Below are 24,038 nucleotides of genomic sequence, written 5' to 3'. Positions count from 1 at the left end.
TCCCCGTCGGAGCATCCTCGTGCAATGCGCGGGGGGGGGGGGTGTTAGTTGCCAGGAAGGACTAGTTAGAGTCAAGATACATAAATAACTGGAGGATAGGTATTGCAGTAAAACAGCCACTTTGAGGTCCCCCATTGAGTGTCCTGAGAGGTTGATATGTTCTCTTACAGGTTTCTCAGTTTTGTGATTCTTGATCTCAGATCTGTGTCCATTTATTCTTTGGCATAGGATTTGACCAGTTTACTCTATGAAAAGAACTGAAGTCAAGAAACAGATTAACAAAGCCAGAATGGAACTCAGAGAAAACCTGTTGCAAGACAGGCCCAAAAGAGACAATAACAGCACCCTATTAATGGTCACATACAGCTCTCAACTCAAAACAGTTCAACACATCATCTGCGACTTATAGCCTTTACTGGATAATGACCCACCTGAAGAAATACCTTCCATTAGTGGAGATTTACCATGGGATCCAGAAAAAAATTACACTTTTTGAAAAATTCAAGATAACTTGCAATTTAACTTTAAAAGGTACTATGATCCCGGTCACACGGGCCAGAAAATGCGGGGGGAAGCACGCCTTTTTGCCCCGGAGCAAAATAACGTGCGGCCGCCCAATCACACATCCCGTCGAGGTCCCGTGGTTAGGGCGGGAGGTACCGATCACACAGCTCTCCTGCAAGGTGGCAAAGAAGTGGTGGGGCACGATCACACCAGCAATTGCTAGGCGCCGTTTCTGTGGCAATCGGGAATATTTGTTTTTTCACCAGAAGGTGAGCATGCGCATGATCGTTTGTGCTCATCCTGTGCAGACTGAAAAAAAAAGTAACCGGTTTGCGATGGGACTAGGACGGGATGCAATCAGATGCCCGCCCTTGCCCCGCGTCTTCCAGAAACTAGTACCTTGTAGGTACTAGTTTTTTAATCCGCATCTTCGGCTTCCCAGATGTTGTGGCGTGATCGCGCCTGGAAAATCCGCCTATCATCCTTCTCTTTAGCGCGGCAAATGCTCCATGTGAACGGGGCCAATGTATTGTTAAAACAAAAGGTATTGTTAAAGTTTTCTCTTTTATTCTCTTGGCTATTAACACGCTAGAACCAACAAAATGTCAAACCATTAAAAACTATGCCATTAATTCATAGCGAACTCTCGGATGTATGCCATCTGGGCCTGGTGATTTTTCAGTTTTTAAGTTGTCTATCAGTTTTAGGACCTCCTCTCTCGTCACCTCAATCTGACTCAGGTCTTTCAACACCCCTCCTGAAATCAGTGGTTCTGGAGTGGGCAAGCACTTCTCATCTTCCACAGTGAAGACGGAGGCAAAAAATGCGTTTAGCTTCTCAGCCATTTCCCTATCATCCTTCAATACTCCTTTTACCCCTTGGTCGTCCAAGGGCCCCACTGCCTCCCTGGCTGGTTTCCTGTTTCTAATGTATTTGAAGAAAGTTTTATTGTTGGTTTTTACGTTTTTTGCTATATGCTCCTCATATTCCCTTTTTGCCTGCCTGACCTCAGACTTGCATTTTATTTGCCATAGCCTGTGTTCCATTTTATCAGCCTCATAGCCTCATTGATTAAAATTTGTCCACACCCATTAAAATCAGACCAGCAATTAAACCATGAATACTTAATATACAAATGAAATAAATTGCAGTAAACAGCCCCAATATTTGTTCATGAGGCATACCCAGCACTGTTTCTGTTCTGATATCATTGAAACTGAAGCAATTTTCCTGGCTTTCTGCCTCTAGAAATTAGATAGGTATTAACAGAGAGAGGGCCTGTTTAGTAGTGGTGCTCCATTAATGGATCATGCTATAAACAGGGCACCACCACTGAAAAGTCTGTTTCATAGAGGTGTCAGATGTTTTAAAAAATGCAAACCTTTTAATGTTTGAAGTTGCTATAGCTATAGCATAGGTAAAATAAAAGTCTTATTTTACCATTTTATAATTCAGTGATAATTTAGTATATTGATTTTATATCTTGTTTTTAATTTTACTGGCAAACCACTGTGGAGATTTTATAGGGGAAAAAATTGAGGAATAAATATTTAAATAAACTGAGCTTGTGTAAAAAGAATTTAATAGATGGTATTCCAAATTTGGCAAAAATACCTAAAAGTACATAAAATTAAGGTGGCATCAGATTAACAGCATTATCAGAATTTAAGACTAACAGGTAATTTTGTTTAAAGGCTTCAAAATGGGAAGGTAGGTCCCTGACCTGGATAGCCCAGGCAAGACCGATCTCGTCAGATCTCGGAAGATAAGCAGGGCCGACCCTGGCAAGTACTTGGATGGGAGACCTCCAGAGAATACCAGGGCTGGGAGGCCCAGAGGCAGGCTATCAAGTCACTTCTCTGAATGTCCTCCATGCCCCAGTAGAAATCACCAGAGGTCACCATGACACACACACACACACAAATGCAAAAATACACACACAAAAAAGTGAAGGTAGGAATGCAGAGGACTGATGATGCCCTAGAGATGATTTTGACAAGTACAATATTAATTCCCATTTCCTCTATCTCTCCTTTTTTCTGTCTATCTAGCTAATAGCAACAAAATCAAAAAATAGCCATCCAAATAAAAAGCTCAGTAATGAAGGGACTTCACGCTTATCATATTGTTTTTCTGTGAAATCATCAACAAACTGAAGAATATAAGAGGATTTACTCTTAAGGTTACCTAAATATAGATCAAGATTATCTTGTGGCCAGATGGAAATTTAGCACATACAGAACATTCTTACCCAAGGGTATTTCTTTTGTTTTGGCCCCAGGGATTGTGGTGTAAAGATATTTTTTTAAAATTCAGTAACTGGCAGCCACTCAACCACTCAGTTATAATTCCCTGATTAAGTCAAAAGAATCTTCACAAATACATATCAAAGATATATTTTTAATAATTCTCTCATAACTGGGTCAAAAAAATGTGCCTTAGGCATTGAAATCCCTTATATGTTAATCAGGCATATTTTGCCAGCTAACAGGTTTGAAACTGTGAACCCTATGAAGCTTATTATCTGTAAAACTTGACATTACTTGTTTTCAGTTTCTCTTAAATACTGTATGTCCTGTTTCAACATATTCTGTGGCAAAGGAATTGATTCCTTTGTCCTGCTTTTGATCATTCTCTCATGCTGAGACACACATGCACCACACACACACACACACACACACACAATGCCTATATTTTGCACAACAGGAAGAGTGTTGTGGTGGCATCCCTTGACTCTGACGTCTTTCTCCACCACGTGCCAAAGTGGCAAACCACCAACTTCATAAGCTGAAATCATTATTATATCATCTCAAAAGCAAACACAACAACTGGATCTCAGAAGTTGCATTAGACCATCAAAGTCTACAACTTAATGACATCTTTAAATTTTGAGAAAATATTATCTGGGGCACAGTGTGGGACGCAATGTTAGCCCAAGAAACGAGGCTGAAGTTGGTTCCTTATTCCAAGTTCCTTGTTCATTCCCTTTTTGGGTACAGAGGGCCCTTTATTCAAATCTGGGAGGCTCTCTGAATAGAAGTTCATGGTGCCAGAACCAGTGTTGGACCAGGCATCACTGTATGTCATCTTGCAGGGGACAGTCTCCAGAGCGTGGGGATGTTTCAGTTGGGGTGGTCCAAAGATTGTTTTGGGGTGCAGCCAGGCCCCACTGTTTGCCTGTGTGACTTCCCTTGGGGCACCTCACTTTGGAGCAGCTGGCACAAGAAACGCTCTTTGGACCAGGACACAACATATGTCTCCTCGAAGGGGAGAGTTCACTGAACATGGAGATGTATGACATGTGGCAGTCCAAACTTTATTCCAGGATGCAGTGAGCAAACAGTCAAACCAGTTCCTTATTCAAATCTTTTTTCTTTCTTTTTTTAAATACAGGTTTCTTGGGGGCAACCGAAATAGAAGCCTGTGGCTCCAGAACCAGTATTTGGACCGGGCTCCACTGCATGTCATCTTGCAGGGGATAGTCTCCAGAGCATGGTGATGTGTCATTTGGGGTGGTCCAAAGATTGTTTTGGGGTGCAGCTTGGCCCCAGTTACTGCCTGTGTGATTGTCCTGGGGGCACTGCACTTTAGAGCGACTGGCACAAGAACTGCACTTTGGACCAGGACACAGCATATGTCCCCTCGAAGGGGAGAGTTCACTGAACATGGGGTGTATTACGTTTGGGGGTCCAAATCTTATTTTGGGGTTCAGAGCTTTCAAACTCTCCTCAGCGTTTTTGGATGAATACATGAATAAGACGCGAATAAGGAATGAATAGGGAACTGGGAATAAGGAACCAACTTCAGCCTCAAGCCCAAGAAAGGAGGGGATGTGTTGTTGTTTTTCGTTCACAACTGTGGCAGGTACTGGAGAGGCAAGTTCAGTGTAGGATTTTCAAAGAGACAGCACAAGTGAAGGTTCTGCTTTCTACAACAGGATATCAGCCCTTTTTCATAACTATCAATACATTTAATTCTCAACTTGGCCCCATCTGTGGAAAACTGAGCCATGCACAGACCAGCCAGATCTTTCTACAAACCTAAAACAAACAAACAAACTCCCCAGACTTGCAGAAAAATCTGCTATCTTAACCCCGCCCCCCCACACACACACTGGGGGATTAACTCTTCAAATAACAGAAACAGCACAAGTAGCTTTAAGAAATGAATGCTCTCTCACTGGCAATTGTATGGGGTTGCTAAGGTACCTCAATAGTACTGCAAGCCTTCAAGCCTTGGATCCTGTCAATAAGGGGCGGTCAGAGCCCTTTCCAGGTACTCATTTCAGAGAGGACTCATTGGGGCCAGGCCACGAATCAACCATCAAGTGACTTAGAATCATAGAATTATTGAGTTGGAAAGGACCTCCAGGGTCATCTAGTCAAACCCCCTGCACAATGCAGGAAATTCACAAATACCCCCCGCACACACACAGTGACCCCTGCTCCATGCCCAGAATATGGCCAAAAAAACCCCCCCTCCATGATACTTATCCAAACTGGCCTGCAGAAAATTGCTTCCCAAACCCAAAGTGGTGGTTGGCATTTCCATGGGTGTGTAAGAAAGGGCCACTGTTGCAACCCTGCCTGTCCTCTCTCTCATGATCAGCCTAAGTTCACAGAAACAGCACTGCTGTCAGGTGGCCATCTAGCTTCTGTTTCAAAATCTCCAAAGAAGGTAGACTTGCTACCAGACAATTTGCATGACTTACCCAGGACTGGCTGCTTGCTACTGGTCAACAGCAGTCATCCCACAAAAGCCAGTGTGGTAAAGTGGTTAGAATTTCAGGATAGGATCTGGGAGACCTAGGTTTGAATCTCCAATTTGCCATGGAAGTTCATTGTGTGACTTTGGGCCAGTCACAAACTCTCAATCTAACCTACCTCACAGGGTTGTTGTGAAGATAAAATGACTGCTTTGGGTCCCTATCGAGGAAGTAAATGGGGTATAAATGAAGTAAATAAATAATAAATGTAGCTGAAGATGGGGGACAGATAAAAGATAGTCTGGGTGGTAGGTAGGAAGAAGAGAAGAAAGAAGGAAAAGGGGAAAGAATATGGAGGCTGCCAGGAGGAGGAAAAGAGGGACTCGTTAAGGCCAGGAATACAGAGGAAAGTCAGGTGCCCCACCCCATGTCCTTCAAGAAACCCCACAGTGCAACTGGGCCCAGTGGCTAGCACCACACAACTGGGTGTGGTGTCCAGCACTGCACATCTTAGCCAGAGTTTTCCCAGTTGCCAGGAAGAGAGAAGCAGATAAGCAGAAGACTGGGGGCAGATAAAGGTAGATTGGCTGGTGGGTAGGAAGGAGAGAAGTGAGCAAGAAAAGGTGAAAGACTGTGGGATTGCCATGGGAGGGAAGTAGGAAATGAGATACACCCCTCCAATGTTCCCTCTAAGCTGAGTTAGTGTGAGCTAGCTCACACTAACTCAGCTTAGAGGGAACACTGCACCCCTCCCATTCTAATCCTTGCAAGTCCCCCATATCTTAGCACTAACCATTGAAAAATAGCACCACTGTAGTCTTGTACATAGCTATGGACTACTTATTCTGTGAGATGCTTCACAATCTGCTCCTGACCCCTCCCTCCTCTGCTATCAAGAGGAATGATTGTAATTTCTAGATGATAGTTGACACTGTGATAGATAGAATGTCTTTTTAAAAGGTTGACATTGCTATTCTTTTTGTTACACATTTAATTCACACTTCTGAGCTGCATAGAAAATGTGTCATGCTCTTTTAATAAAGTTTTTTCCCACCTCTGTCAGACTGTAAAAATCATTCTAATATGAATAAGTGAATATTGACATTGCATTGTAAATAATACTAAAATAATCCAGGGTTTTCTGCTCAGGTCCCCCACCAACACACAAAATTCCTGGTGTTTACAGTGCAGCTCTAAAGAAAGCAATTCAACTAACATAAAATGCCATTACTCCCCACCCATACATAAGCTGAAAGTCCTAAAAGGTTTTCATTTTGTCATTATGATATAGTGGATGAGTTTAAACTGATATGTGAAATCGATTTAATGGGAGTTTTAATCATTAGACACTCTGAGACCCTTTTTTCATTATAGTCGATTTGACAATATGAAACTGTGTAGGATTACCAAGAGGTTCTGCCTTGGGGGTGGATCAGGGTAAAAAATCCAAATCTGTCAATCAATACATTTCCTGTTCTTAATTTCTTCACTTAGGTGAAACTTACGTGCGGATGACAACCATGAAACTGTAACCAATGCATCCAACCCCTACGAGGAAATAGGAGAGAGGCAGCCGGAACTTCAACCATCCAATGGTTCGCTGATTATCGTAATAGCCATAAAAGAGCACAGAATATTGTGCGAAGCCCTGAAAAGGAACAATTTAGAAACTCTTACCAAGCAACTTCAAGCAATACTGTAGAGGAAACAGAACAGTCATAGCAATAAGAAATACACCATAATTTTAACTCTGCTTAGGATTGCACTGGTTTTGACAACAGCCCCTCAGGTCATTGTGCACATCACAGTAGGGTTCAGAAAGGCAGGCAGGAAGGAGAGCTGTAAGATGGTGGGAGGGAAGGTTCCCTTATAGTCCAGGAGGAGGGGCCAGTCCCCATTGTGTTTGTCGACTCCTCCTCAAATGTCCTCCTCCTCAAATGTCCAAACTCTCCTTCTAATTAACAGCCTAGCCACTAGAATTAGGGGTAAATAAACACTTTTCTTCATGATGGACCTTAGATGCATGCCTCACCAGAGTCAAGGCTTGTCCAAACCCACTTTCTTCTGTTCTGAAGCTGCCAGCTGTTACTTTTCCTCAGGTTTTCTGTCTCTGCTGTCCCTTCCCTACCAGAAAATTTTCAAATCTGTTTCATAGAAAAGCTCAGATGATGATATAGAAGGCACCTAGATGAGTCCCATGGGCTTCCTGTGGATACAATCAACTGGGAAAACAGGCAAGAACACCACAGCAGATGATATAGAAGGCACCTAGATGAGTCCCATGGGCTTCCTGTGGATACAATCAACTGGGAAAACAGGCAAGAACACCACAGCAGATGATATAGAAGGCACCTAGATGAGTCCCATGGGCTTCCTGTGGATACAATCAACTGGGAAAACAGGCAAGAACACCACAGCAGATGATATAGAAGGCACCTAGATGAGTCCCATGGGCTTCCTGTGTTTTTTTACAGAGAAATTAGTCTTCATGTAGGCAAAGTCAACATTATAACAAACAATGTCACCACTGTGATAGGCTTAAAAGTCTAACTTAGGGCTCAGAATCCCTTTCCATTAACAACTACCATTCTCAGAAGTCTTTACACCAGGAACTTCCTGTTAGAAAGATCTATAAAGCAGGTCCGGGGAGCAACTGTTTCTTTTGTCCCCTCTCTCTTCTCTATATCTCCATGGAAGGTATGTTTTAGGAAAGGTTAGGGGACTCATAAGGGGGAAGGACTACTATTAACTTCAGGCAGGCTATGAACACTGAAAAGATGGCAGGGAAGCATTTGGGTCAGCTCCTGAAGTTTTAGAAAAGTCTCTGAAGAAGCTTGAAAAGAGTAAACTAATCCAATGGGGGGGCACTGCCTATCTCTAATTGTACTGAGAGCAGCATGAATATATCTTACAAGTGAGGACTCACAAAAAACTTGCAGGAGCAGTTACCCAATTCCCCACACCTTTGCTTCCTCCCCCTTACTTCCCACAATATGTCCCCTTTCTCCATCCCACCACCCCTTTTCTTACTCTTTCTCTATCCCATGGCTGTAACGTTCTTTCTGCGCCCACCCCACCCCATTGCTCTCTCTTTCTTTTTCTACCTCCCCACCTCGTCACTCCTTCTGTCCTCCATCCCATCACTATTTCTCTGTCCCCCCATACCACCACTTTTTCTTTCTAGCCCTCATCACTCTCCCAGCCACCAGCCTACAGCCCCCCCCCCCACAGCAGCAGCAGTGGCAGCTCTGCTAGCTGCCTGCCTCCTTCTCCCCCATCCCACAGCAGTACTGGTGGTGGCAGCTTTCCCCGCTGCCCACCAGCTTCTTCCCCCACACAGCAGCAGTGGTGGCAGCTCTCCCAACCACCTGCCTGCTCCCCCCACACACACAGCAGCATTGATGGGGGCTCTGCTGGCTGCCCACCCACTTCTCCCTCCCCCCAAGCAGCAGCAGTAGCTCTCTCAGCCACCTGCTCCCCCAGCAGCAGTGGCAGGGCCTTCCAGAGCAATCGTGTCAGCACCAAGGTCCCTGGGAGCCACTGCATCAGTGGCAGGGTCCCCAGGAGCTGCCGCACCAGCTGCGGGGCTCCCTTCTGGTAAGTGCTCAGAGTGTGCACAGAGAATGTTTTTGTGGGGGGGGGAGTTAAACCCCACAATGTTTTTTTAATGATTTTAGATTTTCCCACAAATCTAGGGATTCCCCCAAGTTTGAAGAAAAGTCTCCTTTCTCTCAGTCCATGGATTTAGGTATCCTCAGATCTGCCTAGACTTGAGAAATAGATATATAGACAAGATTAAAGAATCCCCTCCTGTAATAACTCCACAGCACCCGGTACCAAATAGAATAGAATTTTACAAGTGGGGACCTGTGATAATGGGAGGGGGCATTCCTCCCCCCATCTCTGATTATTCCCCTGAAGGCTTTGGAGGGGTGTTTGATTAATGGGGGTTCCAGGCCCCATTACCCACCTTTAGCTGGCAGCAACTGTGTCAGGGAGCCACTCTGAGCCCAGAGTGGCTCCTTGTGTCTTATGCTGCTATGGCCAGGCCAGGAGACTCTCTCAGCATGCTCTGCCACAGGTGCCTGAGCCCAGAACCTCTCCTTGTGTCTGCTGCCACTACAGCCAGGCAAGGAGCTGCTCTCTTATTACTGCTGCTGCCGCCAGGCAGTGAGCCAGTCCTGGCATCCACTATGGTGGTGGCTAGCATGGTGTGGTTCCCTGTGCCACTGCCAGCTGAACAAGTAAGTGCCTCCTCTGCACTTGCGCAGAGAGTGCTACTGTACTTGGAGGTATTTTTTAAAAAACAGTGTGTATGTTTTCAGACTTTTCTGCAAACCTGGGGAATGCCCAAGTTTGAAGAAAGATCTGTTTAGCCTCCCAGTGGCTCTGATCTGTGGATTTAGCTATCCACAGATGGGGACCAAGGATTGCTAATAGTATATAGATATCATGCACACAGAGATTGGAGAGCAGATATATGCAGCTGGCACTTTATCCATGCACAGACATGATTGGGAAATGTGTCAACATGAAGTGTTAGTTTTGATCTGGAAATTAAGTTCAACCTAAGCAATTGTAACATATGTTCTTGGGTCTTTATTGTATGAACTGGCCACTAGATTTTATCCTTGCTGCAGATATAACAGATTAACCCTCTTGTGTTGAGAGCATTCCTGACTGATCTCAGATATCACAAGGGAACAGGAGGGAAGATGCTGCCTCTGAAGTGTGTGAGGAATAGGGATCAAGTGATACAAAATGCCAAAACTATCATTTCGTATTGTGTCCAAAAAGACAATAAACTAATCTAGACCCACTAAATGATGTCATTAGGTAACATTTTGTTACATGAAATTGTTATTGCTTTCCAAAATTATGGGCTAAGCTGTAAATGTCTAGTGCAAACAAACAAAATTATTGACACGAGGTCGATCTTTTAGTTATAGTGACCATCTGTTGCTGCTGGACAGCAGACCGTTCTTTCATGAATGTCACATAGCAGAAAAACCCTGCAAGTGGCAAGCATGAATTCCAATCAGACACCAGAGTTCAGTGTGTGCCCTTGTAATCTGCCAACAGCCTGCAGATGAATCAGAACAGGTTTTAATTGACTTTGGTAATGCAGAGGGACTTAGTCTTTCTGAAAGTGAAATACATCTGTTCCCTCTCCTTCTGCTGTTTAGCTGCTGGTTAGTTCTTAAAAGTAAGCCATTAGTAGATTAAAATGTCAATACGCTAACATCCTTCTGTTGCATTTATCCACAAGCCATGCATTTAATATACTCTGACTACTGGGATGTCTGACATGAGTCACAATGCCTGCCTGATTAATATTTGCAATCCTGGCAGTGGCAAAAATGAAATATTAACACACGACAAGGAAAAATGAATAGATTTCTAGCATGGTGATCAACTTGCTTCTTCAATTGCTTCAGGACTGATGTTGACTCCCAGGACAAGGAATGATTGAACTCTGAGGTCATCAATGTTTTAATTCCTTGCAGAAAACTTCACAGTGTGTTAAAGATAACCGTAGTTACCAGACAGAGCTGTAGATCTGAATACAGAGCACCCTTCTTCTAACAGAAGTCTTCCACTCATAGAAGAACTCCTCCTATGAGACAATGGGTGACTCGTTGGATTGAATCCCAGTGTTCCGGACTCACACAGCACAGACACTTGTGGTTCATGAAGCTCAGACCTGCCCTTCAGTTCTCTCATGGCTGGCATACCATGGCTTTAGTTGGGTACCTGATACATTCTGGTAAGAAAACATATGGCATGAGGGAACATGGTTTCTAACTAACAGTTTTGGAAATGTCACCCCTATTGCAGTACTATAATAGACCGAGCATGGAAAAGAGACCATCTTTGTTTTTGTTTTAAATAAATATAATCTCAACAGTAATTTCAGTAACAATTTATTATTATTATTAGCAGTATTTTTAGCTGTGCTCTGGATCTGTTGATAGAGGCTTCAGGAGATTTTCCTGAAATCAATGGAGAGCACATGCTTTGTATCCAGAAGTCCCAACTTTGTTCTCTGGACCCTCCAGTTAAAAGATCTCAGGAAGCAAGTTCTTGGAAAGATATCTGTCTGCCTGATACCCAGGAGAGCTGCTGCCAATCAGAGCAGACAGCACGGAACCAGATAAACCAATGGACTTTCTCACTGTAAGGTAACTCCATGTATTCCTGCTTTCAGGAACTGTCTTTAAAAATTGACAAAATTAATTATGGCCAATAGCGTGAACTCTGTTGTTTTAAATACTCCAGCAATGGAAATAATGCCACTGTAATAAAGATTTTTGTAAAATAACACAATGATCCTATATTTGAGTTTTGCCTGGTAAATGAGACAGAATTGCTCCAAAGTCACCCCTGACCTGGCAGGCTACACCAGTAAAAACAAAACATAACAAAAACACACATCAGCATAACAATGTCCTTGTACCCATTGAGATACTACCCCTAAAGGAGTACAACCAGCACAATCACAGAAGGTACACAAACTGTTTAGAGTACATTGTGGCAAGAGAGGACTAATAGGCAGGCCTCGGTTCCTGCCGGAGTGCACCGGAGCACCACTCTGCCAATCAGGAGCCCAGGGGGCGGGCACATAATCCCCGCCCCTGCTCCCACCAGCCATCAGTTGGGACACGGTGGGGGCAGTGGAACGTCCCCCCACCTCCCTGAGCCCCGGGGTGGTGGCCTTGGACTCGTAGGGATAAATTCCACCTCTCCCAGATCTCCTTCTCAGCTCCTTAAAAAGTTATGGCGGCAGCTGCGATGCCCGCGGGGGGGGAGGGGGGCAAAATGTTCCCTTGCCTCCCTGAGCCCCGGGGTGGTGGCCTTGGACTTGTAGGGGCAAATTCCACCTCTCGCGTGTGATGTCTGAGTGGCGTTGGCTCCCCCAGCTCTCGGGAGGGGCTCTTTAAAAAGTTATGGCCGCCGTGTTCTCGGCGGCAGCTGCGACGCCCGCGCGCAGGGGGGAGGGGTGGGGTGAAATGTTCCCTCGTCTCCCTGAGCCCCAGGGTGGTAGCCTTGGACTCGTAGGGGCAAATTCCACCTCTCGCGTGTGATTCCACCTCTCGCAAATTCCACCTCATGCGAGAGGCCATTTTGGCTCCCCCAGCTCTTGGGAGGGGCTCTTTTAAAAGTTATGGCCACTGTCGCTGTTCTCGGCAGCAGCTGCGATGTCTGCGTGGGGGGAGGGAGGAGGCGAAACGTTCTCTTGCCTCCCTGAGCCCCGGGGTGGTGACCTTGGACTCGTAGGTGCAAATTCTACCTCTCGTGTGTGATTCCACCTCTCGCAAATTCCACCTTTCGCAAATTCCACCTCACGTGAGAGGTCATTCTGGCTCCCCCCGCTGGAAAGGTAAAAGGCAGAAAACATGAACTGGTTTGATTTCTGAAGCTTGTGAGGCAGTAGAATGCCCCCTCCCCGGCACCAAGCTTGCAGGGAATCTCCAGCTGACTCTCCTCTACTTGGCCTCCAAGTTTGATGAGGATTGGATTTATGTAGTCTGAATTACAGCCCCCCAAAGAAGGTGCCCCAAGAAAGTACTTTCTGGGGAAATAACGGTCATTTTGACAGGTGCAGGTTCAGGAGGTTCAGGAGCATATAGAATGGCTCCTGTGGAAGCTGGAGACATCAAAGTCAAAAAGACGTTTCCAAGTTTGGTGATGATTGGATTTATGTGGTCCAGTTACCACACACACACACCAAGAAGGTGACCCCAGGAAAGTGCTCTCTGGGGAAATGACAGGCTGTTATTTTGACAGGGACAGGTTCAGGAGTGTATAGAATGGATCCTGTGCAAGTGAGAGACATCAGAGTTGCAGGGGACCTCACCCAGATGCTCTTCTATGAGTGGCCCCCCTGGTTGCTTTGACATTTGATAAACATTTAGATTGAGTCTGGAAATGTATCCTTTCACAAGCTGCCATAAACCACCATGAACTGCTTGAAAGTTCGTGCAAGGTTCATGCTGGCTGACCTGCCACAAACTCAAGTTTGCAAACCATGAATCAGCCAAAATTCATCATGAACTTTAGCTCATGAGCTGTTTCATGCTCATCCCTATTCCCCACCTCCATTTTATTCTTACAACAGCAACCTGTGAGTCAGGTTAGGCTGAGAGACAGTTACTGTCCTGAGGTCATTCAGTGAGCTTCAACACTATAGTGGAATTTCAACCTGGGTCTCGCATATTCTGTGGGTTTGACATTCTAACTACTACACCATGCAATGGACTTAGAAGGGTGTAATTCTGCTTAGGACTGTACTGGTGCTTTACTACAATTCTGCTAGGACTTTGATCTGTCTATTGAGTTCATCTAACCAAGTCCTCTGAGCTAGTTTCACTCTAACTACACATGATGCTAGAAGATCCATGATCAGTCATCCCTGTCCTGGTCCCCCAGTAGGTGGGAAAGCTGATGGGAATGGTAATTGTGCTTGCAGAATTACTTTCCAGGTAAAGTGTTCATCACTCATCTATCCCAGCACCCCTGCTGCTATCACTGGCAGTCTTTAAGAAGTGGCTGGACAAACACTTGTCACAGATGCGCTAAGCTGATCCTGCATTGAGCAGGTTGGACTAGATGGCCTCTATGGGACCTTCCAACTCTGTGATTCTATTATTCTATCAGGTTTAAAGCCCCCTTAGCCTGTATTTCACTGGGGGGGGGAAACCCTAAGAGATCAATCATCCAACTCCTGGCATCCGACATAGTTGCCGTCCCAGTTGCTAGAAGCCTCCCTATTTTACCCATTTTGGGTAAACACTTTTTATATGTCCTTATTCTTGAAGCATCAAAAACTATTCCTTCATGATGCTTTCAACTCTCCACTTAAAAAATCTTCCAGCTTTTCATAGTCAGTCTTTATATCTTGTTCTTGTTAATACACTCAAACCCTTTGACCCAATCTGTTCTACATTCAGTACAGTATTTGTTCTCAACTTTGCTGAAATCATGAGAGTCATCTTCAGATTTTCAGCAGCAGATATTCATATTCTAAGGATAGGGTGGTTGACAAAGGTTAATCTCTGGGTGCATTTTTACATGCCATCAGGGGCAGGGCTTTTGCAAGCATCAATAAGAAGAGAAGAAGAGATTGGATTTATACCCCACCCTTCACTTGGAGTCTCAGAGCGGCTTACAAACTCCTTTCCCTTCCCCTCCCCACAACAGGCACCCTGTGAGGTGGGTGGGGCTGAGAGAGCTCTGACACAAACTGCTCTTTTTCAAGGACAGCTGTGCCAGAGCTTGTGACTGACCCAAGGTCACGTCAGCAGGTGCAAGTGGAGGAGTGGGGAATCAAACCCGGTTCTCCCAGATTAGAGTCCACACACTTAACCACTACACCAAACTGGCTCTCAAGAGAAGAATCCATTATTGTATGGAATAGACATATATTTTACTTTCCCCTTCATCTGGTCCCCACATACACCGCTGCTAGAAAATAGTGGTCCTGATACCCTTGCACTGTTTGCAGAGCAGCTTGGGCTCCTTCTCCTCGGCCTAGGACAGGCACCAGCAGTCCTTGTATTGCCCTCCCACATGAGTTCAGGGGCTGATCACCACTGTTCCTTGATTAAGCTACTGACTTCCCAGCAGCTGTAAGGGATCCACTGGCCATGTGTCCTAGCAACAAGAGAAGATAGTGGGCTTTCCCCCTCCCACCCAGAACAATAGCAAGGATCTGACTGGGCAGGCAATTATTTCCCAACCAGTGTGGTCAAGGAAGGAAGCAACTGCCCCATCAGGACCTTTGGCAGCTTTCAGCCTGTTGGTTTGAAAGCTGCTTTGCAACTAGGGCAAGGTGCAGCAAGTTATTTATTGTAGAATATATGAGGATTATGATTGCATGTGTCCCTCTGGAAACCACTCCCTGCCGCATTTTAAACTACGGGACAAAGTTCCCAGAGCAATTGAACACACTCAGGGAAAACAGGAGACTCCCACTTTTACTCTTGCTGCCAGAGCAAACAATACCTCAGAATGGGAAAGGTAAAAGGCAGGAAACACAGGAGTTCAGTTCTTGTATCTCCTCTTTTATCTTTCTTTAGCTCTCTTGCCATGGTCAGGTTGCAGGCTTGTTATTTCAGACAACCACAGAGGGCCAAGTTAACCCTGTAAAGCATCTTTACTGAAGTTAAGCTACCTGCTATGTTTTTGTACATCCTGAAATTGGCCTGAGGTGACCCAGCATGGGGGCCCTTGGAGCTTATTATATGACAGGCAAACTCATAAACTCAAGAGAGAAAATGGCAGTCTTTCAGACCCAGCTTCAGTCATTGATTATGCAGCTTTCACTTGCTAACTTTTAATTAATTTTATATGCCAGAAGCTCTGGCGTCAAGTCAGCATAAAGATTTTGTTCATGATACCGGAAAGCCCTCAGAGTGCTTGGTGCCAAATTGTGTCCCTTGGCCCAACATTAAAGAAACTGTTCTTTATGCTTATATCTTTTTTAACCTGTTTAAATGCCATGTATCAAATTAGGAAACATGAATAAATAAATTGTTGAGAAGTGAAATCCAAAATTCCACCCAATCAAAAAAAAACATGGTGTCTGTGAATTGCACACTTACACTGAAGTCGTATAAAGTAGCAAAGTTCATCGCATTTGCTTCTTCTGCTCTTGGCACAGTTTTTCTCGGTAAGCTGCCGTAGGGCTTCCCCATCAGTGCCTCCATTCAGACAAAGGGAGAAGTGTTCATATTTTAATCACATTTCCAACAAACAAAAGATCAGCATGCAAAAACAGTGGTAAAGGGGTTGATAGAATCTGCAGTTTATAGACATTACCAATATATTTTACAGTGTTAAGGAACTGGTAGTTTGTGAATTTGCCCTAAAATTAGATGACCTAGAAGAAGGCTTAGAGCCTGCTGTATAAGATGTTTTAATTAATATTAAAATTGTTTTAAGCCATTCCTCTTTTTGGTAGTCTTATCTGTGGGATCTAAAAATACTGCAGGAAGGGAACTTCCTGGTAATTTTTAAACATTACTTTCCTGTTAGTGCTTCTGCTAATGCTTACACTGAAAGGTAATGTTGAGGAATTTGCATGTGAAACATTACCTTTGACACTAATTAACAAGAAGGATCATCACACATCACCTCACTGAAATTTCAGTTATTCAACTACATGGCTGGGATTCTAAGGTCTACAAAAGGAGCAGAATTTGTAGGAGGGGCCTGTGCTGTTTCCCCCTTGCACGGAAGCCCCCCCAACCACTCCATGTCCATTTCAAAGCGGCTTCTGAGGACTGGGGATTCTTGGGGACAGTGCGGGATGCTATGCAGCGGACTGCAGCATGAAGAGAGACTCATTTTGAGTATTACAGTTTTGGCTTGATGGTGGTCTTCTTCACAGTGAAATTTTAACTAAAGGGTACAGCTCTTACTTTAGCACTTCAGACTTATCTGACATTTAAATCAGAGACATGACAAAAATGGCTGGGCATTCCCACTGAATCATCCTTACCTCAGGCACCATAATAAGACCAAAGGTCAGTCCAAAAAGAACCAAGTTTATTCCATACATCCATCGCAAAAATATGAAATATGAGGCAACTGAAGAGCCAAAGTGACCTATTAAATATGAATAAAAGAGATAAAATTGGCATGTGAATGGTTCATTTTCTCTGAACTCTGCAATTGGAATAAGATCGATCCAAAATGTTTATTACTAGCAGACCACAAATTAGTGATTTCCTCATAAATTGCTCATAATAAATGTTCCGGAATGTTTGGACGGAGTAGCAGTGTAAAACTATACCACTTGTAAAGTTGGGTCAAAAACATAGGCTATTTTATTAATCCCAAATCCTTCTTATCTTTAGAATACTACCTTCTCAGCACCATACTGAGCTGCACTTTCATTTAAGCCAGTAGGGAGAAGCAGTGATATGGTCCCTGACAGCCAGGCTGGCCCCAGCTTTTTGGACCCCCTAGACTATGGTGCCCAAGCCACCACCACCACCCCACACACTGCCTTTCTCGCCTCCTTGCTGTGGGGAGGGAGGGGGAGGGGGGAATACAGTGCCTGCTCTTATCCGTCCTGCCCTCTGTGGGGCAAAGGGAGGCTGTGTATAATTCCAGAGGGTAGCTGTGTTAGCCCATTCCAAAAAATTCAAGAGCTGTGCACCTTAAACAGTAGCACACTTCTATTTCAACATAAGCTTTTGTTGGCCAGAGCCCACTACTTCAGATGCAACAAATGGATCATTAAGGTAGTGTATTGACCTTCCTGGCTTCATTATGAGGAAGTTCTGAGTATTCATTCTCTTAGCAAGAGGACTTTTACTTTCCTGTTGTAGTTCATTTTGGCTGGCTCTTTCTAGCAGCTAGTTCAATTTTCTCATGTTGTACTTTTGTAGTTTGTTGTTGCTCAGTCGCACAGTCAAGTCTGACTCTTCGCGACCCCATGGACCACATCATGCCAGGCCCTCCTGTCTTCTGTCGTGCTCCGAAGTTTCCTTAACTTCATGTTTGTTGCATCGATAACACTGTCTAACCATCTCATCCTTTGCCGTGCCCTTCTTCTTTGACCTTCAATCTTTCCCAGCATCAGGGTCTTCTCCAGTGAGTGCTCCCTTCTCATTTGGTAGCCAAAGTATTTGAACTTCAGCTTCAGTATCTGGCCTTCCAGGGAACAGTCAGGGTTGATTTCTTTTAGGATGGACTGTTTTGATCTCCTTGCAGTCCAAGGGACTCTCAAGAGTCTTCTCCAGCACCATAATTCAAAAGAATCTATTCTTCGGTGCTTGGCCTTCCTTATAGTCCCACTCTTGCAGCCATACATTACTACTGGGAATACCATTGCTTTGACCATACGGACTTTTGTTGGCAGGGTGATGTCTCTACTTTTTATTATGCTGTTTAGATTCGCCATCACTTTCCTCCCAAGGAGCAGGCGTCTTTTAATTTCATGGCTACTATCACAGTCTGCGGTGATCTTGGATCCCAGGAATTTGAAGTCTGTCCCTGCTTCCATGATTTCCCCTTCTGTTTGTCAAGGAGTGATGGGGCTGGATGCCATGATCTTCATTTTTTTGAATTTGAGTTTCAAGCCAACTTTTGTGCTCTCCTCTTTGACCCTTAGCAAGAGGCTCTTTAGGTCCTCATCACTTTCTGCCATTAGAGTGGTATCGTCTGCATATCTGAGGTTGTTGATCTTTTTCCCAGCAATCTTAATTCCGGCTTGTGATTCATCCAGGCCAGCATTTCGCATCATGTACTCTGCATATAAATTAAATAAGCAAGGTGAAAATATACATCCTTGTCATACTCTTTTTCCGATGCTAAACCAATCAGTTGTTCCATATCCAGTTCTAACTGTCGCTTCTTGAGCCTCATACGGGTTTTTCAAGAGACATATGAGGTGGTGTGGTACTTGCATCTCTTTGAGGACTTGCCATAGTTTGTTGTGATCAACACAATCAAAGGCTTTAGCATAGTCAATGAAGCAGAAGTAGATGTTTTTATGGTACTCCTTTGCTTTCTCCATAATCCAGTGAATGTTGGCAATTTGATCTCTAGTTCCTCTACCTCTTTTTGAAACCCAGCTTGTAATTCTGGCAGTTCTCGATCCACGTACTGTTGAAGCCTAGCTTGTAGGATCTTGAGCGTGACCTTGCTAGCATGTGGTATGAGTGCAATTGTGCGATAGTTTGAACATTCCTTGGCATTGCCCTTCTTTGGGATTGGAATGTAAACTGACCTTTTCCAATCCTGTGGCCACTGTTACAATAACATTAACTGTTGGCTATTTAATGAGGTTGCCGTGGGGCCACTGTGATTAGGAGATCTCCTGCCTCCAGCAACCCTTGCCCACCAGCACTCCAGTAGCTGGAGGGAGGGAGAAAGAAAACATTTTGAAAAATGGCCTTCAGTGATGGTGTGATGTCACTTCCAGGAAATGTCACATCACTAATCTCTAGGAATCTCTGGAAATTTTATAATAAAATGTTTTTGGCAATTCTTAGAGAGGGCTGACATCACTTCCAACGTCACATCACGAATCTCTAGGAATTCTTAGAGAGGGCTGACATCACTTCCAAAGGAAATCCAGAACTGACATCAGTTCTTTCTAGGAACCACCAAAAACTCTGTGGAGTTCCCAGAAGTGATGTCATGCCATCACTGATGGCCCCTGTCCCCCCATGTCCCTGCCTCACGCAGTATCCTGCTGGTTGCCAAGCCATGCCTGGCAAACCATTTACCTTCTGTGTTCATTTATCTTTTACGCTATCTCTCCCTCTGGGTGAAATTGGAACTTGGGATTCATATCTCACTTCAAGATATCTTTGCACAACCTAAGACTCCCCACATATGGCAGGGGTTAACTAGCTCAGCATCCCTAGTGACTGGTCTCTGTATTTTCCTTGATTATTTTGAATTTTCCATAATTGTATTTCATCCTGTGCTTTTTGCATTCCACAGTCCCTTGATGATGCTGTTTGTTTCCTTCATGGCTGTGGTGGAAAGGGCTGTCAAGTCACAGCCAACTTATGGCAACCCCGTGGAATTTCCAAGGTTTGCCATTGCCCGCCTTTGTGTCACAACCCTAGTATTCCTTGGCGGTCTCCCATCCAAATACTAGCCGGGTCCAAGCCTGCTTAGCTTCCGAGATCTGATTAGATCAGGCTAGGAAGCTTTAGGCTACCTTCATACTTCTTACAGGTTTGAGCTGTCTGACCCACAGGCATCTGCAGCTGCCTCAATGTCCACACAGAGCACAGGGTCCCCGAAGGGCAGAAGGAGGGGGGGTGTTGTTTCCACCCTATGCATTTGTTCACTGGAGGGTGTGCTTCCCAGCAGCCCAGCCACATTGCTGAGGGCACTCCTGCACCACCCCTGCCAGTGGAGGAGCAGGAGTGGCAGCTACTGGTGTGGGCTCAAATGTGGAAAATTATAGCACCACCCTCAGATCCCTCAATTCCCTCCTCGATGGAGCAGAGGTGGTCTTGGACTGGAATGACTGCCATTCCACTCTGGGCTCTGTCATTCCAGTCCCAGAGCAATCAGTGCCCAGAGACTCTCATTCCAAATCCATTCTGCATTCATCATTACTTCCATGTGTAGTACTGTAGTAGTAATGTATCACAATGGAAACCATGCAAGTCATGTGGCATTCCCGGCTGTCAATATGTCCAATGGGCATACCCCCAAAACCCCACTCCCTCCAAAAACATTGAGTCTACCCACTGCATTGGCTCCCCCACAGCCATTGACTCCAGGGACACCTGTGATCCTGTGCCCCTTCAGTTTTAACTTCACAGGTGTCTTCCCCCTTCCTAGATAAGAAACACAGTTATGAACTCCATTCATTCACTCTATTAATTTCTGAAATTTCTCCCCCAAGTGGCTTGCATCATTTCCCTCTCCTCCATGTTATGCTCACAACAAGCCTGTGAAGCTGGTTAGCCTGAGAGTGTGTGTCTAGCCCAAGGCTGCCAACCTAGCTTCCATGGTACAAGTGGGGAATGGATCTGGGTCTCCCAGATCTAGTCTCATGCTCTAACCAGAACATCAAGCTAGCTCATTCACCCAGACCACCCTCTGGCCCTTTCCCCCTTCACATAGCAGCCTGCAAGGTGAGGAAGGGAACCTGTTGTTAGGTCAGCTTTGGAGATGCCACTGGGCCCCTGCTATGGTTGGCAGATAACTATGACCAGTGGGACCTGCACGACCATCCACAGCCACCCAAGGCACCCAAGAGCCCTCCCTCTGAGACATGTCCCTGGGAAACCCTCAGAGGGAGTCACAGATGAGCTTGGGAGGGAGTGGGGTAGAGAGGGGTATGGAGCTCCTGTCATGTAGTCAAAACCAGAGACAGAGTTCTGGCACAACACAGGCTTTATTAAACTGCAAACCATGGTGAGGTGTGAAGACTCCATTCTCTTCCTCACTGGGGCCACGAGGAAGAGGACTGAGGATCCCTGGGATGGTATTGCAGGTGGAACTTGGAAGGGCTGGCAGGGTGCTACACTCCACATCAAGAAGAGGTCTGGAACCACAGACTGAGCAGAGTGTGAGTGTGAGTCTCCCTGTTGAATCAACAAAGTAATGTCAAAGGTCTGGAACCACAGACTGAGCAGTGTGAGTGTGAGTCTCCCTGTTGAATCTCCCTGTTGAATCAACAAAGTAATGTCCAGCCAAAGCAAGCAGACATGATTGCCATGCTGGGCTCAGCCATGGATGTGTTGTCCTGGCAAGGTCTACAAATGCAGCCCCATGGGGTGGGGCTTCACCACAACCCCCCCCCCCGAGACACATGAGGATACCATCTGAATTACACTCACCTGTCCTGTGTTGAAGTGCTCAGGGATTGCTGGTGATCCATTCACAGCAGCACCTGCAGCTGCTGCTTGAGTCTCTGATTCTGCAAGTCATGTGTAAAAGTGATTGCACCACTTGGAAACTCAAGTCTCTGATTCTGCAAGGAAATGAATGAGAGTCTATGAGGACTTCGCCCACTTCCCTCCCTCAGAGGCGAGATTTTCTTTCTATTTTTTCTCTACCTTTCTGACTGAGCAGCTCTGTTTATTTGTTTTCTTCCTTTCTGAAGAACAATGGCTCTCCCACCCTGTCACAGTATGATATTTTGCTGTTGGCTCAGCCCAGGAATCTGAGGGAAGGGTTGGGATCCCCCTTAACTTAAACCACTGAAATGGTATTCAAGGCTTTTTAAAGTTCAAAAATAACAAAATATTTTATTCAACACAGAGGGGAAAGGTCAAGTGAAATCAGGAGTAAAATTTCTGAGGTATATCAATATAGACACAGACTACAGTTCGTATGTTTCAAGCAATTGAGAGTTTCTTAAGCTTTTCAAAGTGACTCAGAATCTTTAAGATGAGAGGCTTTTGTTTCAGTGTTTCCCAAACACTCTGATATACTTTCTTGAGCTTATTTGGCTCTTTTGGTTTCCAGAATGTAGGGATACTCTATCCAGTACCCAAACTCCTTCACTAAACAATTAGTAGTCCTCTTGAGTTTTAACTCACTTTTCAGGTTTTAAAAAGCAATTTCTAAACACACCAGACCAGGGATTACTCCACTCATCGGAACTATCTCCCTTTCCCAACTACATAGGGAATTTCTTCTCTCACTAGAAGATCTATCACATTTTCTGTCCTGAACAGGAAGTCTTCTTCAATCTACCCACTCCTCTTTCCAACCTTCCCAGTTCTGTGTTAAACTGCTCTCAGTCTGGGCTAAGCAGAAACCCTGTCAGTACTAAACCTTTTCTGTTGAGCAGGGAGAGACTTCAGAATTAAATACTGAGGAGACTATAGTCTGAGTCAAGCCCTGATGGAGAAGAGCTGGGTGCTAACTGAGTCTGAATTCAGCTCTTAATGAGAAGAGTCTAATACTAACAGAGTCTGAGATACTCAGTATTAGACTCTTGTCTGAATTCAGACTCAGACAGTACCCAACTCTTCTCCATCAGGGCTTGACTCAGAGATAAAATCGGTGAGGATGCAGCGGAGGGGGGAACACTTGAGAGCGACAGAGCAGTGCTGGGGGCCTGCGCCATAGTAATTGGCATTTATGCTGGTGTATCTCAAACATATGCCGCTGCAATGGTTAGTTGGCTCCCTTAATGCTTTTGGGGCCTTCTTTAGGATTGCACTGTTAATCTCCCAACTAGTGTGGGTTTGAAGGCTATCAGCTGTCTATGCCCCAATGCAGAAAACCAACAAGGATAGGTAATAAAATTCTCTGCTTTCTGTGCTCTGTCCCCCCACCAAATCCCTCTCTTGAATGACAAGTGGTACAAGCAATGGAGTATCTAATATCTCGTATGAGCTTTCAAGTATTAAGCATAGGCTTGATATCCTCCCAAGGATAGTAGGCAAACTCCCAACCTGTCAGACCTCTTCATTCCAGCAGGAGCAAAGGGCAGCATTGTGATGTCATTTCTAGTTGCTTTCCATATTGCCTCCAAAATTAATATTGTAAAAAATGAGAGGTGAGCAAATTCCTACAGCATTATGATGTATCTTCTGGGTACAAACCAGAAGTGATGTCACAGTACTGCATGTCTTCTCACAATGTCACTCCCTCCCCTAGAAACGTTCCCATTGTTTGTCAGCATTTAGGTAGCAATCCTAATCACATGCTACAGGACTGCTGATATTCTCACTACAGAACTGTGTTTCGTTATTTCACTCAATAAATCTATCTCTGAATATTCTACTATAGTCTAACCTCTGCATTACTCCAAGCTCACTATGGAGCCCCATCATAGATCCTTAAAGCAGAGTGTGGTGGTCTGAGTTCAGATTTTGACACGTTTCTTCCAAGTCAGGTGTTAAATACCAGACCAGCAATTTTTCTAGAACAGAGGTGAGAAATGGTGGAGGATATTGTGAGGCAAAGCACCCCAGCCTCCTCTCAAGGGTAAATGTGAATAATAATGGGCCTTGTCTGTTCTGCAGGTGTCACTAATTGGTTGTTGGGCCTACATCACTCTTATCATCTTCAAAGCAAGTAGTTAGCTTCTCACGAGAATCTGCAGTCTGTGTGATAGGAGGAGGAGAGCCAGGGGTGATGAGATAATTTTCTAGAAGTTTCTCCAGAGTGTGTGTTCTGTTGGAAGTCATCCTTACCGGATGTTGCCAGGCCAAAAACTATAATTCAGCTAAGGCCCAGAAGAAGAGAGACTAGCTGGGATCCTGGTGGACTAAAGGCCTAAACTATGACTTGCTTGAATTGCAATTGCTAGCAACGTAGAGAACGCCTCCGTTCTGGCCTTTGACGTTGAAAACTAAGTTTTGTGATTTATAATGCTAGCCGAAAG

At 44.8% G+C, this 24,038-nt stretch overlaps 1 protein-coding gene across 1 annotated transcript in view; it reads right to left on the bottom strand.

Annotated features, from left to right (window-relative positions):
* Positions 1 to 23,841, bottom strand: part of LOC107111750 (transmembrane channel-like protein 1) — a 56,105-nt gene extending 32,264 nt beyond the window's left edge. The window contains exons 1-4 of the mRNA XM_015412767.1: positions 23,709 to 23,841; positions 16,713 to 16,819; positions 15,814 to 15,912; positions 6,715 to 6,857 (exon numbers count right to left, since the gene is read on the bottom strand). Of these exons, the coding sequence (XP_015268253.1) occupies positions 6,715 to 6,857; positions 15,814 to 15,912; positions 16,713 to 16,819; positions 23,709 to 23,841 (482 nt within the window). The remainder of the gene's footprint in view (positions 1 to 6,714; positions 6,858 to 15,813; positions 15,913 to 16,712; positions 16,820 to 23,708) is intronic.
* Between the last annotated feature and the right edge of the window lie 197 nt (positions 23,842 to 24,038).

The sequence above is a fragment of the Gekko japonicus genome, unplaced genomic scaffold, assembly GCF_001447785.1.
Source record: "Gekko japonicus isolate JY-2015 unplaced genomic scaffold, Gekko_japonicus_V1.1 scaffold705, whole genome shotgun sequence".
In the NCBI taxonomy this organism is placed as follows: domain Eukaryota; kingdom Metazoa; phylum Chordata; class Lepidosauria; order Squamata; family Gekkonidae; genus Gekko; species Gekko japonicus.
This window is presented reverse-complemented; position numbering and strand designations above follow the sequence as displayed.